Source organism: Hesperophylax consimilis, chromosome 20, assembly GCF_061612785.1.
Source record: "Hesperophylax consimilis isolate HC1 chromosome 20, BYU_Hcon_1.0, whole genome shotgun sequence".
NCBI lineage: Eukaryota > Metazoa > Arthropoda > Insecta > Trichoptera > Limnephilidae > Hesperophylax > Hesperophylax consimilis.
In genome coordinates, this window is record NC_142855.1 from 27689227 (window position 1) to 27705380 (window position 16154).

Consider the following 16154-nt stretch of genomic DNA (forward strand, 5'->3'; position numbering starts at 1 on the left):
GTATATTAACCCTTCAGATTTAGCAATCATGGCACAAGGCCTAGAGCGTTGACATCAAATATGGGCAGCTATCGTTCAACTGAGTATATTAACCCTTCAGATTTAGCAGCCATGGCACAAGGCCTAGAGCGTTGACATCAAATATGGGCAGCTATCGTTCAACTGAGTATATTAACCCTTCAGATTTAGCAGTCATGGCACAAGGCCTAGAGCGTTGACATCAAATATGGGCAGCTATCGTTCAACTGAGTATATTAACCCTTCAGATTTAGCAGCCATGGCACAAGGCCTAGAGCGTTGACATCAAATATGGGCAGCTATCGTTCAACTGAGTATATTAACCCTTCAGATTTAGCAGCCATGGCACAAGGCCTAGAGCGTTGACATCAAATATGGGCAGCTATCGTTCAACTGAGTATATTAACCCTTCAGATTTAGCAGCCATGGCACAAAGCCTAGAGCGTTGACAGCAAATATGGGCAGCTATCGTTCAACTGAGTATATTAACCCTTCAAATTTAGCAGCCATGGCACAAGGCCTAGAGCGTTGACATCAAATATGGGCAGCTATCGTTCAACTGAGTATATTAACCCTTCAGATTTAGCAGCCATGGCACAAGGCCTAGAGCGTTGACATCAAATATGGGCAGCTATCGTTCAACTGAGTATATTAACCCTTCAGATTTAGCAGCCATGGCACAAGGCCTAGAGCGTTGACATCAAATATGGGCAGCTATCGTTCAACTGAGTATATTAACCCTTCAGATTTAGCAGCCATGGCACAAGGCCTAGAGCGTTGACATCAAATATGGGCAGCTATCTTTCAACTGAGTATATTAACCCTTCAGATTTAGCAGCCATGGCACAAGGCCTAGAGCGTTGACATCAAATATAGGCAGCTATCGTTCAACTGAGTATATTAACCCTTCAGATTTAGCAGCCATGGCACAAGGCCTAGAGCGTCGACATCAAATATGGGCAGCTATCGTTCAACTGAGTATATTAACCCTTCAGATTTAGCAGCCATGGCACAAGGCCTAGAGCGTTGACATCAAATATGGGCAGCTATCGTTCAACTGAGTATATTAACCCTTCAGATTTAGCAGCCATGGCACAAGGCCTAGAGCGTTGACATCAAATATGGGCAGCTATCGTTCAACTGAGTATATTAACCCTTCAGATTTAGCAGCCATGGCACAAGGCCTAGAGCGTTGACATCAAATATGGGCAGCTATCGTTCAACTGAGTATATTAACCCTTCAGATTTAGCAGCCATGGCACAAGGCCTAGAGCGTTGACATCAAATATGGGCAGCTATCGTTCAACTGAGTATATTAACCCTTCAGATTTAGCAGCCATGGCACAAAGCCTAGAGCGTTGACATCAAATATGGGCAGCTATCGTTCAACTGAGTATATTAACCCTTCAGATTTAGCAGCCATGGCACAAGGCCTAGAGCGTCGACATCAAATATGGGCAGCTATCGTTCAACTGAGTATATTAACCCTTCAGATTTAGCAGCCATGGCACAAGGCCTAGAGCGTTGACATCAAATATGGGCAGCTATCGTTCAACTGAGTATATTAACCCTTCAGATTTAGCAGCCATGGCACAAGGCCTAGAGCGTTGACATCAAATATGGGCAGCTATCGTTCAACTGAGTATATTAACCCTTCAGATTTAGCAGCCATGGCACAAGGCCTAGAGCGTTGACATCAAATATGGGCAGCTATCGTTCAACTGAGTATATTAACCCTTCAGATTTAGCAGTCATGGCACAAGGCCTAGAGCGTTGACATCAAATATGGGCAGCTATCGTTCAACTGAGTATATTAACCCTTCAGATTTAGCAGTCATGGCACAAGGCCTAGAGCTTTGACATCAAATATGGGCAGCTATCGTTCAACTGAGTACATTAACCCTTCAGATTTTTAAATATTTTTACCAACGACATATTATGGTGAATTTTCTAGAAATTTCGGATAGCTTCCGAGGTGTCTAAACATATTTCTTATTTTTGAAATTTTCGATGAAAGAAATAACATTTTTGAAACAAGATAAAATTATCTTCGAAATGTTTTTATTTGAACAAAACATTGAAATAATAAAAAAAAATTATATTAAACAATATATTTTAAAACAATATTGTTTTGTGTAGGAAATTATTAAGATTACATTCAATTTACTTCTTATGCAGTTTATGCAATAAAACATCTAATTAAATTCTAACTTTCAACTGTCAATGAAAAAATGTCTCCAATTCGTAATCACGCACTCTGACATTTTTTAAAATTTTTATCCATATAATGATGTATAAATATTTGATACAAACTTCGAAGAATCCTTCGAACACGTCACATATCTACGCATTATAGAAAAAAAACTTTAATAATGTATTGACTTGCCGGTCAGATCTGTCCTTCAGAGGCTATAATGGAATATGATGTTTGTGGCTAGAGATGTCCTTCCAATGCCTGGAGGGGTAAATATGATGTACTGCATTTATCTCTACTTATATAATATATTATTGTGTAATAAGAACTAAGATTGGCAATAATTAGACCGTCATAAAACCGGAATTTCTTGGTTAGACTGTAAAGTTAGAATTGTATTCTGTAAAATAATTTCTATCTTAATAAAATAAACAAATTCTGACTTACTTAAACCTTCAATCCATTAGCATATTGACACTTTTATTTCTTAAATATGCTGTCAGAAAGTAAGAGAACTTGTGGGTACCTATCTCCGCTTTGCAATAAATCCAAATAATGGAATATTTCTGAACCTATCCGAAAACTAAAAACTGTTTTACAAAGGTGATGAAAGAAGCTTTTAAATTTTAAATATTGGAAATATCGAAGTCAAACATTAAAAAGTTAAAAAATGGTTCACCTTTTTTCGTCTAAACATTGAACTACAATGACTAAATATGAAAAAAAATGAGTCAAATATATAATATATTTATCGTTCTTTGTAATTTTATATAAAAATTAATAATACAAAATCCAAAAGTTTCATAATTTTTTTCTCAAATCCCAGCTTCTATATCAGTCATACTCAACCTGCGGCCCGCCAAGCTATTTTGTGCGGCCCTCAATACATTTAATATCAGGAACATGGTTTACAAAATCTGGCATTCTATATCACATTAATTTGGGATTAATTGCGACTTTGACGTACAGACATTGAAACCGAAGAGGATAGTCGTTGTCGTGTCAACATCAGATCTGGTACAAGAGTGTTGCTACTGCACACGCTAGATCTACCTCCAAAAAACAAAGATATGACAGACAAACATGCGCGCAAATAATTCTGCTCGTGGCAACACATACATTTTTGACAGCTTCAAAGTTAAATGCGTCACATTCACAGTGTTGCCAAAAAAACGGGGGTGGTGGGTTTCATGATATTTATTGTCTTACCAGTATCAGTGTTGCCAACGAAAAAATCTAAAATCGAAATGGAATTTCGTAGCTACCCCCCCCCCCCATGGATTTCGAAAAATTGCTGTGGGGAATCACATATGATGTTGGCTGGGCGTAATTTTTTTTTCAGAGAAGTTCTGTAACAACCTCCCGCCCCCATGGATTTCAAATATTTTGTGGAGAGCACTCATTTTGAATTTTTTTCGTGGGGAATTGTGTTTTATAGAAATTCTCTAACAACCCCCCCCCCCTCCATGGATTTCGAATAATAAAAGGGGGAATCAAGCTGACGTAGAATATTTGTGGGGAACATGTGGGCAGAATTACTGCAACTGAAAATTCGGCTTCATTAGGCTACTTAATGTTTGAAAAACGGTGACATTAGGCCAAGATCCGTTGGCAACACTGACCAGTATAGTGTTGCGGCCCGCGTAGCTTTACAAACATATGAATGTGGCCCGCAAAAGAAAAAGGTTGAGTATCATTGTTCTATATCATCAAGAAATCAATAACACAGAGGCCTGAAGGGTTAGGTTTCATGATAGCCTCATGACGTTTTTTGTTTAGGTTAGGTTAGGTTAGGAAACAGTAACAACTGTAGGTTGGATAAATTATGTTTTAGAAAAAAATATATCATTATGCAATAGCTTTTTATTGTTAAGAATTCAAGATTATAAAAAATATTTACATTGATATCAGATCAGGTGGTCAATGTTAGAATTTGTAGTAGAAAAAGCCTAATAATGAAAGTTTAGGTTAGGTTGTTCCAACCTTAGGTCAGGTTGCGCAGATGTCCACTTTAAGAGTCCAATGACAGCGGTGATGTCAAGAAACAATGCTAAATACCCACGTAAGAATTCTGCCAGTTGGAAGTGGAGTTTGATTAGGTTGGGTTTCACAAATGTTAGGTTGGGTTGCACAAATCTTAGGTTAGATTTCGCAAACCTCAGGTCGGGTTGAACAGGCGTCTACGAGATAAAGTGTGCCGTTAGCGGTAAAGGCGAGCAGCCTTATGTCTGAGTTAGTTGATTATGCACCGGATGCTGAAGATTGAACCCTCGTCGGTATTCTACCAGTTATAGTTAGGTCGTGTTACACAAATATTAAGTTAGATTGCACAAATCTTAGGTTGAGTTGCAAAAATCTTAGGTTAGGTTTCACAAATCTGAAGTCAGTTTGCACAGACGTCTAGGAGAAAAGTCCGCCGTTAGCGGTGAAGGCGGGCAGGCGGGTGACGACCGCCCTGAAGTCCGCGATATTGCAGCAGATACTGAAGCCCATGCCCACGTTGGTGTTCTGCCAGTTGAGCCAACTGAATGCGGTATTGCCGGCGCACCGGTCGGTGCAGAACGCCAGAGCTCGCGCCTCGGCAAGAGTCACGTGCGGGTTGTTCAGTCCCAGGAAGGCGGTGGCCTTGCCGGTGCTGGGCTCGTGTACTACCTGCAAGTGAGAAGTAGCTTTTAATGTGATGGTGAAATGTTTCGTAGTCAATTGACTGTAATGTGTGTTATCTCGGAAGCCAGGTGCTGATGAATATCAACTACAGTTACTAAATGAAACAGCAATATCAGAACTCTGTCATTTAGATTGTTGCCTGTATCTAGATTGCTGTAGACTGCACTGGATTGTTCAGGATACTGTTGGGGTGACACAGAGATGAATCATCATTGTTCCCGCATAGCCTGCCAAACGTTCAATGGATGCTGGTTAATTGAAAATGGCCTCGCGCACTCCTTTCCACAAATTTCTACCCGGAGCTAACTCATTCGGATTTCGCGGGGACCTGTCGTCCTGCTCACCGCTAGCGGACTCTCCAAACATCCTCAGACATGACAACATGATCAAGGTTCTTCAATGCTATCACACATTCTGCCCTCCTTGCTTTAGCCCCATCATAGCCCTGATGGTTGACAAGGGTCCATGCTCATCAGACGTGACAATTTTTGTTTATATTATATTATAATGCATAGGCCCAGGCAGACGATGTCCTGCCACAGACAGCCTAAAATTAAAAATTGTAGTTGTATGTGTTTTTGGATGAGAAATCTAAAAAATATATATGTTGAGAATTATTTTTTTTTAACTTGACATCAGCACCAATTATCGGGTCCAAAATTTTCACATCTTTATAGAGAGAGATGTGAAATATCTTACCTTGTAGTACCACAGCGGCACAGGGATCTTATTTCCTGAAGGACTGAGGTAAAGGTTCCTTGCAGTTCCACTGTTGTCCTTCAGTTGAAGGATGCCCCAGGTGCCGGTGTAGACCTTAGTCCTTGCGTTTGCAGCCCCAATACGCAATCTCAAGTTCTGAAACATTATGATAGCGACGTTAATGCATTACTTGCGAGATTCTCGTTTTTACATCTCGGCTTTTTGATTTGGTAACTAATTCTACAAATTTATTAAAAAAAATCGTAGGAACCACATTTTTTAGTATATTAAATTTGTTTCGTGCAAGATAACCATCTATTATCCGTCGATTTACCTTGAAAAAAAACGAAAAACCGAAAGACATAAATAAATTATACGTATTATTTTTTAGAAAATTTAGAGTAAGTTCAGCGAGTAGTTTTTGTTTTTTATTATTGTTCCAGCTGTTTCGGCTTTCAAGGCCATTTTTAAACTGTGCTTATAACCACGTTTAGACGACTTATTTATATGGTTCAATTTTACCCCCTACCAATTTAAAATGATTTATTACCGGTTAAACCGATTTACTGATAAAATAATTGTGACAATAGATTTCATATTCTGTGAGGTAATTTGAAGTCTGTTTTCCACACAGTAATGTTATGTTTATTGTTTAATAATGATGTATCTGCTATTAATGTATTTAAATGTGTTATATTGTTTAGGGTTTGTGAAAATACAAAGAAGCGGGGAGTAAATAATTTTCTTTACTTTTTAACTAACGTAATATTAGGGTCATTGGTTCTTTTATTGATTTCTAATTGTCTAGTAAATTTAAACTATTGCCCTTTCTTTCTATATGTAAGGGTTTTAGTTCACTGTTGTCAAGCGGGACGTGATTATTCACTAAAAGACGTTCTGCGAATTTTGAAAAAGTGCTTTTATTATTATTACAAGCACAGAAAAAAATAATGTAAAGGCCTATGAAAACTGCTTTTAAGTTCAAAATCTCCTACTTACGAACCCATTTTCGGTTATGATTTTATTGTATAATGTGGCAAATTAAGTTATTTATAAAATGATTGAAAAAAAAATTAAATATTTATTCCTGAACATCCACAAAATAAAATAAAATGCACTTTTTGGCCATGTTTTTTTCTTGCATAAATCAAAACAGGCGGATGGTGTTAAGCGGGAATTTAAACCTTATCACCATCGACGTAAGGGTTGTTATTGATAGCGGCTCAATTTAAAATATTACACAACGTAGTGCATCGCCTTAAAACAGCGAATGATTTGAGACTAGACTATGTTGTTGTTTTTTAAGTTATTGATTGAATATAGAATTTCCAATATAATCTCCTTGTAAGTATGATTAAAATCTGTAATGATGGATGGCAGCTTAAGATTATTCTTTGAATAAAGTGTATTTCGAGATAGCGTAACGATGGCATGTTTGGTGGGTGTGATTTAAACATAGCGTGCTTACTTTGTGACTACGGGTCGCACAGATTAAATAAAATAACTTAATCTTTGATCTTACGTGATAGAAAATGACTGCGGCCTTCAAACATCTGCAGAAACGGGCGGTGCGTTTGAAATATTCCCCATCTTAACAAACGAATTGCTATCTTTAGGGCATAGGCTTCAGGTGGAGAAAATTCTGTACCTGTTCTACCATTATTTCGATGGAAGATGCTCCGAGGAACTGCGTCATTGATCCCGTCAGCACCAGTGCAAAGTCTGGATATACGATAAACGCTCGTAAACGTTTGTACACTGTTAACATTAAATTGTCACACGAGAACGGGTCGTTTGTTCAACCAAAACCTCTATTTTCACTAAGGAAAACGGCTGCGTGGCCTTCTTTATGCAAAACTTAAATTTCAATATTACCAACATACCCAACAAAATAAAAATAAAATGTTTGACTAAAAGGTATTGCAAATATCTAATACCGATATGTCCTACCTTATTTATTTGTATTTTAAGTTATCAAATTAAGGCTAAGAAATAATTACTTATTAGTATTACGTCATCATATTTTTAAATGAAAATTATTTAAAAAAATATATTTGCCTCATTTTACTAAAGACAGGTAACGTAAAGCTCCATCTTGGATACAGGAAGGTTACCTGTTCCAGAGTGTTCCAGTTGCCTCCGTTGAACGGTTGCCACTGCGGAGCCACGTTAACAAAGGTAAAGGTCGCTCTCTGCGCCGGAGAGAACACATAGTCGGTCTTGGCGGCGAGATGTCCTCGAGCAAGGAAGTAGGTGGTATTGATGTACTTGTTGGCGGCCCCAGAGCCAAGGATTGTGTCGAACGCGGCCTTCTGTGAGACCTGGGTATACAACGTGTCCACACTCAGGCCGGGGTAGAAGGCGCCCTCTATGAAAAAAGAAGACAAAGTCATTTGAAAAGGTTTCCACTGAGTGAATACAAAAACAAAAACAAAAGACTTTGTGAGGTCTGCGAAAACCTAGTTTCCTATTGAGATTTTATAAGATCAGCTGTTCTGACAAGGTTAAGGCCAAAGAGAACAGACCGTCTCCAAAAGGGTCTCTGGAGGTCTAGCACGGACGATGGTCAATACCATATTCAGGAAATCCGTCATCTATCAGTATTAAAATTCCGAAGTACGATTGTTCAATTCGAAGCCAATCACTCAACTCATATTCCAGTTATTAATGCGAGCACTCAAGTCGTCAAAAAAACCCACACAGCATCCCAAAATATGACGCAAGCTGTGTGGGGAACTAATGCAAAATATGATGTTTTTTTAACTCACGTGAGAAGGAAGGTCTATCTACACCAGACATGTATACAGCGTTATCGGGGTTCTGGTCGTAAAGCACATAGAACACCTCTGCCTTGGTCTCGTGGAAGCAGATAGTCATGATGGTGTGCGCCTTGCCTGCGGCGGTCAGACCCACAGTGATGATGGTGCCTCCGTCCACGCAGCTGCTCCCCTTGACCTCGGTGGGCTTGGAGTGTGCTGTACAGGCCACAGTGGAGAAACCGATCGTGCCGGAGAGCCAGCTAGACGCTGAGAAGGAAGTTCCTCCGGTGCAGACGAGATTCTGAAAATAAAATCGAGTTATAGTTTTTGGAGATAAAGCTACAAACAGGGTCGGCCCTAGAACAAACGCTAGTAAAAGAGCGCTGTATTAGATATTAAGTACACGTAGAAAATGATTATTGATAGGTTTCTTGATAAACTTTTAGTAAAAACGAATGTATTATTAAACAAAGTAAATATATCATCTATCATTAGCGCAATCCCTAATACGATATGAAATAACAAATTTTAGCTTAGATCAAAATTTACTTATTATTTAATTTATACCTAACATTAAGATAAACCAAAAAAATAAAATAAAAAAACTTCTCACGGCTTCTACTGGCTTGCTGGTCGTTGAGGAATGGCTCAAGGTACTACTGGGGCAAGCCATGGTGACCACCTGTCCGTCGGAGAAGGCGATACTGCCAGAGTTGCCCGAGGGGGCCAGCAGGGCTCCACCAGTTGCGTACACGGGCTGTGGTTCTGTCAGAGACGACACAGTCACTGAACAGGAGGCTAAAACAGAAAATACATACATAATTAACTCCACACTTGATCATCTGATTAAATTAAAGATTTCCTCGCTAAAGTAGGGGATTTGCGGATACTTATGATCAAAGAAAATAGTTAGGTGCCCTGGAGATGTGCTTCTGGTGAAGAATTCATTCGTAACCTCTCTAGTTCCCTCATAGAATACAGTACAATTTGTGCTGGATGGTGGACGCGAACGTCAACATTTCAAATACGATTCACCTTTTTTCTATATCCAGCAGCGATATCATCCCCAAAACAACAGTAAAACTTCTCGGTGTCAATTAAAATTTGGATTTTTCGTATAAAAGTCAAATAATTAGCACCTAAGACAACTCTAGTCTGTCTGAAGAAACCTTCCTACAGAGGCAACAAAACTACTTATTAACTCTTACGAAGTCTCACGTCTCGATTACTGCAACGAAATTTATTCCAGCCTTCCAAAATATCAAACTGACGAACTTCAATAAATGTTTAATACAGCAGCACGGTTCATAACCGGGGTTTCAAAATATTCGCACATTTCAGAACCCCTTCGTTATCTTCACTGGCTCAAGTGCCCTGAAATAATCTAGTACAAATTGTGCTGGATGGTGTTTAAATCCATCAATGAAATGGGCCCACCCTACATCTCTGAACGTCTATGTGTTCCGGAAAACACTGTTCTGTGGCAGTTAAATCTTAAATCACAACGTCATCAGTTGAATACTAAGTTTGGAGATCGCGCTTTCAGAATATCTGGGCCGGTCTTAAAGACGGTGTCAAAAAGTCAGAGAATTTGTGTGTACTGTGTATATTTCTAAAAACTGTTTTTAAAGTGTGATAAAATACACTTTCAAATTGTATAATTATAAATACCTACACAATTTTTGAAATATTCAAATTCTGAATGAAAACAAGAAAAAGTTTTAAAAATTAACGTTGTCGCGTCTAAATACTGATCTAAAATTACTGATAATAAAAAAAACAACATTTTAAAAAAAATTCTCAAATTGCGGTCGGAACTTTTGGTTTGATAGAGCTTTACATTTTTATTATTATGTGGTTAATTTGTGTATTTGAATTTAAAGCTTGGTGTTTTCTCGTTTTACAGTTCATATTTTTATCTGTGACGGTAAGGAAGATACAAAAATTTCTATTGTTCCATAATATGTGTTGTTTAAAAAATCGAACAAATTGACTGTACGGGTACTACTTGCTTGTTCTCAAATGAACCTGAGTAGTTAAAAATTGACCCAGTTTTCAGGTAAACTAGAACTCACAACCTCCAAACATTACTACAAACCAGTCAAAACCCCGAGCGACGCCGGGACCACGTCACCTCATACAATACAAATCTGCTAAGTATTAATATCATTGTTAATAATCAATAATTGGATTAATCTCCGTATTTAAAATGTCGGGTATCTCCAATTTTAATCAATTGAGATGATAAAAAATATGTGATAAAGTTAAATATAGCAATAATATCGTTTATTAATACTTTTATCAAAATAATCTCATATTAAAAAACATCTCCTCTATTTTTTTTGTTTGTATTGCTTAGTTACATAACTGCGGGGATTTGATCTACTGTTTACAAAAAAACATCTTCTCTTATTCTTGCTTTATTTTGTTTGATTTTCTTAGTTACATAGCTGCGGGGATTTGAAATATTGCTAGCATTGAACTAGTGGATGCATGGAACATACTTCCACAATATGTCCTCCATTCTACCAATATAAATCTATTGAAAGCTCTGTTGGATTCTTATTTGGAGGGAAGAAAGGATTGACTTATTTTCAATGGCAATAACTTAATTACTGTTAAACTTTTTGTGAAATCAGATATGAGTGTATCAACAGGATGCTGCTTGCTCATTAAATTATAATAAAAACCGGACAACGCCGGGGAATATAGCTAGTTACAATATAACGTAGTTTAAAGCAATAAAAATAACTGACCTCTCGAATCAACTTCATCCTGAATAATGGTATTTTTCAGAGTCAATTCCGTCTTCTTTTGTAGCCAGAAGTCCAAATAGTCCTCAAATTCGTCTTCAGACAGTCCGAAAGCTAAGTCCGCTGGAGTCGGCAGTTGCTGGAAGTCCAGAGTGTGCCAGCCGAGAGCCTTGACAGTCTCAGGAACCTCGTATGCATTACACGCCACCAAAAAGGTAAAAAAAATTACACAATTCTTCGTCCACATTTTTTTTGCTTCACCGTGGACCGTTTTGAAAATTGATATGATCCGAAAACCAAAAGGCGCAGATTTAGACGTTTACAAAATAGGTGATTTTAGTTTATTTTCTATTTTGAAACCGTGGAAGTCGGATTCACAATGATATAAATTGATATTGTAGCAGTTTTATATGTTTTGCTTTGAAAATTTGTTATCTTGTTATAATTGTTATCAAATAAATAAAAAGTAATATGTTTTGGAGTGGATTTTATTCAACTTTCTAATTTGGATTGTTATTCATAAATCTGTAATTTTTTTGAAATGTTGCAAACGGCGCAAACAAAAAATTGTCCAATGAAGCGATTTTAACCGCCCACAATGGAGTTCTGTTGCCTACCCTGTTTACCTTTACCCTGATGTATAGCAATGAGGCATGGAACTGCCTCGAAAGTAGATTGAATGCTGTAAAAATGATATCCCTGAGACGTATATGTGTAAAACCAGTGAGAAATGTGGCTTATGTAAGCGTAGTAAGAAAGATATGCTTAAATGGTTTGGACATGTAGATCGAATGAACGAAAAAAGGAGAAAATATGTGACGAGAATGTGAAAGGTAGAAGAAGTTGGAGACGCCCAAGGAAGACATGGAACGATCAAGTTAACCAGATACTTGAGTCTGGCCATGTCAAGAGTCGGAATAACGGAAGAGTATGTATGAGTGTGAATGAAGCAAGTAGTGTGTGCCACCGATCCTTTCTTTCTGCCTACCCCTGCATAAGAAACGGCGTGATTATCTACACTAGCGACGATCGGGGACGCACGATGAAGACATGGCAGGATCAAGTGAACCAAAACTTGAGTCGTGTCATGTCAAGAGTAAGAGGAATTATAGAAGAGTATATGTGGAACGATTTATTAATGTGAACAAGAAAAGAAGTGTGTTCCTAGATCGAGATATTTGGCCTCTCTGCTCACCCCTGTTACTTAGTTACTCAATTTTGTTTCACATTAAATCAAAAGCACACGAACGCCCTTGAGGAAAATAATTCCCTTCAGTGCCTGTGACATATTTAGGAATGCTGTGTGAAGTGTCTTTTGGGAGAGAGCAAGGAGTGAACATAGGTCTTGAAATGGCCCATATTGTAGGAGGAAGAAAACACAACCGAGCTGTTGAACTCAAGAACGAGTCGTAGAAAAGACCATTTTTCGTGTGAAACATGTCAACCGTGATGTCATGTCAAAAAATGTTGGGCAACAATCAGATCTGAATAGCCAGGTACATCCCAACCATCATCTTCCTCCCCTTTCTGTCCAGTTAATTCATATATACTGATACTATATATGTATCGCCTTGTAAAAAACGTTCATAATAAACAACCCGATCTGAGGTAGATACGAATGGAGACTAAAAATTATAAATTATTTAATACTTTCAGTAAAGCTTTTGTGTGAAGACACCGTTTAAAAAAAGAGGATTTTTTTAAATGTACCTAAAATTATAAACTCCTTCCGATGTGAGCCAACCATTGATAATAGAAAGAAAGGAGATGCGCCATATTATATGGCGGACTAGCAAGTGCTCTCAGTTATCTCCTTGGTGAAAGACCACCATTCTGAATCAAAAGTTCATTGAAATGGCTTTATTCGTGTTTGTTGACCAGATCTGAATAGACAGGTACTTTCTGACCTTCCTCTTCCCCATCTCAACGAATTAATAGGTTTTCTGATAAACTTTCAGTAAAATACGAATGTATTAAAAATACTAATATTTTGAAAATTCAATATTTGCAAATGCAGATGCATTCATGTGTTCCCATACATAGGAAATTACTAAAAGTGTATCAGGAAACGGCCTGCAATCCTGATTTTAACAGGATTACAAATAATTTGAAGAGATTTTCAATAAATTTGCATTACTCATTTTTCTCCGTGCAGTCTGCCTTGCTTCAGAAGTTTAAAATAAAATATAGCCATGTTTATTGACTGAGATCTGATTTGCCAGGTACTTCACAACCTTTATCTTCCCCTCTCCCTCTCTTCACTCCATCAGCCGACGTGACCTTCATTCATTAGTAATTAATTAAATCGATTATGTTCCGATACGCATTGGTTTTCCACGTGAAATGAAGCCATCTGATTGTGTGTTCGTGTGATGCTCTGTTATCTCTTAAATATTTTTTTTTAACATATTTATGTTAGAAATATTCTATTTTAACTCGACTATTTATTTTACCGAACATCATAATAACCAGTGATTGGTTTTTCAGAAAATTACGTGATAGATTACAAGATCTAGAAGCAGACAATCTATGCCAGTAGCGCACCCAGGGGCTTTTCATCTCCCAAAATAAAATAAAAATATAATTATAATAATAATCCAGTTTTTCAAGAAGAAAAGGTGTAGATCAAAAAAAGTATACTTCATTTTCCCCATTTTTTTCATAAAATAATTACATTCTATAATCTTTGGTAACAAATGTAAATGTAGGTATATTATAAAATTACATGTATACGAAATATTTATTTATTTATTTTACTCCTATTAAGGCTTTTACATACATATATTACAATATTTAATCCGTCGCATAGGAGTGTGATATTGGGACGTTGATATAGAATTGCTACAATAATATGGTAGATACTGTCTTGTAACCGACCTGCTTGGAGTATGAAAAGAGATTACATGTAATAAATCAGGGGTATCAAACATTGCATTAATGATTTTATACAAACAGGTTAAATCGGAAATGATTCTACGATCAGATAATTTTATTAAATTTTATGAACAAATGATGTTATCGTAATTAAGGTTTTCTCTAGGAATGCCCATTTTAAAATTTACGTATCTTAAAAATTTATTTAGGATTCTTTCAATCACATGTGAATGAACCTTATAATTTGGGGACCAAACTGTGGAATTGTATTCTATATGACTCCTTACTAGTGACATATATAATGTTTTTACAGTATTGACATTGTTGAAATCATTAAATACCCTTAAAATAAATCCCAACATTTTCAAAGCTTTATATATAATATAATCAATCTACGAGGATACATAAAAATTAATGTTTATTTTTTCGTTTGTCCCCTATAGACTAAATAATTACTGTACCGCTGACGCTGAAAATAATGTTGTTATTAGTGTCAGGAGTGCTTAGAGAATGATAGCAGAAGTCGGGGACGCCCGAGGAAAACTGGAATAGGAGAGGGCACCTGGAATGAGACAGTCCAAACCATATTAGAAATAAAGATAAAACTAAATAAATGATAGAGTTAATACCTTTTTTAAGACAGTGTCAGGAACTCATCCATTCCTTAAAGAAGGGTCCCTTTTAAAATAGCCAATGTTGAACACTGATAGTAAAAATGTATAAAGAATTAATTGAATTTATATCGGTGTTGCCAGAATTGTCGTTGAGCGAATGTGGTTCTAGTTTTAGGGCATGTATCCCAGGTTTGATGAAAAGCGGGTGTTTGTTTGATTTCGTGGAAAAACAAGCAGGTTATTTTTCAGTATTTAGCACAAGCTTGGCTTAGTAAATAACTGGCTTACAATAATAACTTACAAGGAGACTAAAAGTAAGCTTGGTTAAAATTACAAAAAAAAACTTTAATTTTTAAGTGCCAAAATTCAGGTTGCGCCTCTGATTTATACTATTTTAAAAGTAAATCAAATTTAACTCAGGTTTCAAATGAACTGATAAGATTTGAATTTCTCCTTACTTTATAGCTTGTACCCATATTCTTAAGATACTCGGCAACTAATAATTACTGTGTTATAATTTAGTGTGCACAGCATGACTTAGATAAGCTTAATGGAAGTCGAATGTTTGAAAGATGTACGTGAGATATTATAGTATTGGTACAAAACCTGTGCCTTGTGGAACACCGTTAATCGTGAGCTTGGGACAATTATAATGAGAGTTGGGAATTGTGAATTTTTCATACTTACCAAAAGAAATACATAATGCTTGACAAAATTTTTAACACATCTTACTTATACTGATAGTTTAACTCTCTGAAATAAATCTAAAAGAATAACACATGTAACAAAAGTTGAGTAATACTTAATATGAACTAACTGACATGTACCCGGCGTTGCTTGATTTTTTCTTCTTTCAATAAATATAATATCTACGTATTATATAAATATATATATATATATATACCTAACTAACCATCACGCCGTTTCCCCGCAGGAGTAGGCAGAGAGGACGGTCCGCCTAACAACTCGGTCTTACATAGTCTCATACATACTCTTCTATTGTTCTCACTCTTGACATGGCTCGACTCAAGTATCTGATTCATTTGGTCGTGCCATGTCTTCCTCGGGCGTCTCCCACTTCTGCTACCATTCACATTTTCATCGTATATTCTCCTTACACTCCTTTCTTCGCTTATTCGCTCTACATGCCCAAACCATCTAAGCGTCCCTTTCTTGATCTTACTCATTACGCTTACATCAGCCTTGCACTCTTTGCGGATCTCCACATTTCTCACACGATCATACATGGTTTTACCACACATACGCCTCATGGATCTCATTTCAACAGCATTCAATCTACTTTCATCCTTTCTTTGCCAGTTCCATGCCTCCCTTCCATAAATCAGGGTAGGTACCAGCACTCCATTATGGACTGCTAACTTCGCTTCTTTGGACATTTTTTCGTTAGCGCCAACTGCGTTCAGTCCTCCATTAATGGAGTTACCTAGTGAAAACCCTATCAAACTCCATTGTATAGTACAAAGCACACAAACAGACAGACGCCGATAGTGACTTAGTTTTATACTATGTAGAGATTAACCAAGTATCGTTGGGTTATTACTCATTTGGGCAATCG

The 16154-nt window shown here is 37.1% G+C and overlaps 1 protein-coding gene across 1 annotated transcript; it reads right to left on the bottom strand.

The window, feature by feature from the left end:
* Positions 1-4076: 4076 nt before the first annotated feature.
* Positions 4077-11398, bottom strand: LOC149414480 (salivary endonuclease-like). The gene is made up of 6 exons (XM_089643819.1): positions 11094-11398; positions 8951-9135; positions 8347-8638; positions 7693-7946; positions 5579-5734; positions 4077-4864 (listed from the first exon to the last, which is right to left on the bottom strand). Exons 1-6 carry the CDS (start codon positions 11335-11337, stop codon positions 4613-4615), a joined length of 1383 nt encoding a protein of 460 aa, XP_089499945.1. The 5' UTR covers positions 11338-11398; the 3' UTR covers positions 4077-4612.
* Positions 11399-16154: the final 4756 nt, after the last annotated feature.

Coding starts and splice junctions, on each gene's coding strand:
- LOC149414480 (XM_089643819.1), bottom strand. CDS start 11,337: ATGTGGACGAAGAATTGTGTAATTTTTTTTACCTTTTTGGTGGCGTGT. Junction 9,136..11,093: donor GGATGAAGTTGATTCGAGAG/GTCAGTTATTTT, acceptor TTTCTGTTTTAG/CCTCCTGTTCAGTGACTGTG. Junction 4,865..5,578: donor TGCCGCTGTGGTACTACAAG/GTAAGATATTTC, acceptor TCTCACTTGCAG/GTAGTACACGAGCCCAGCAC.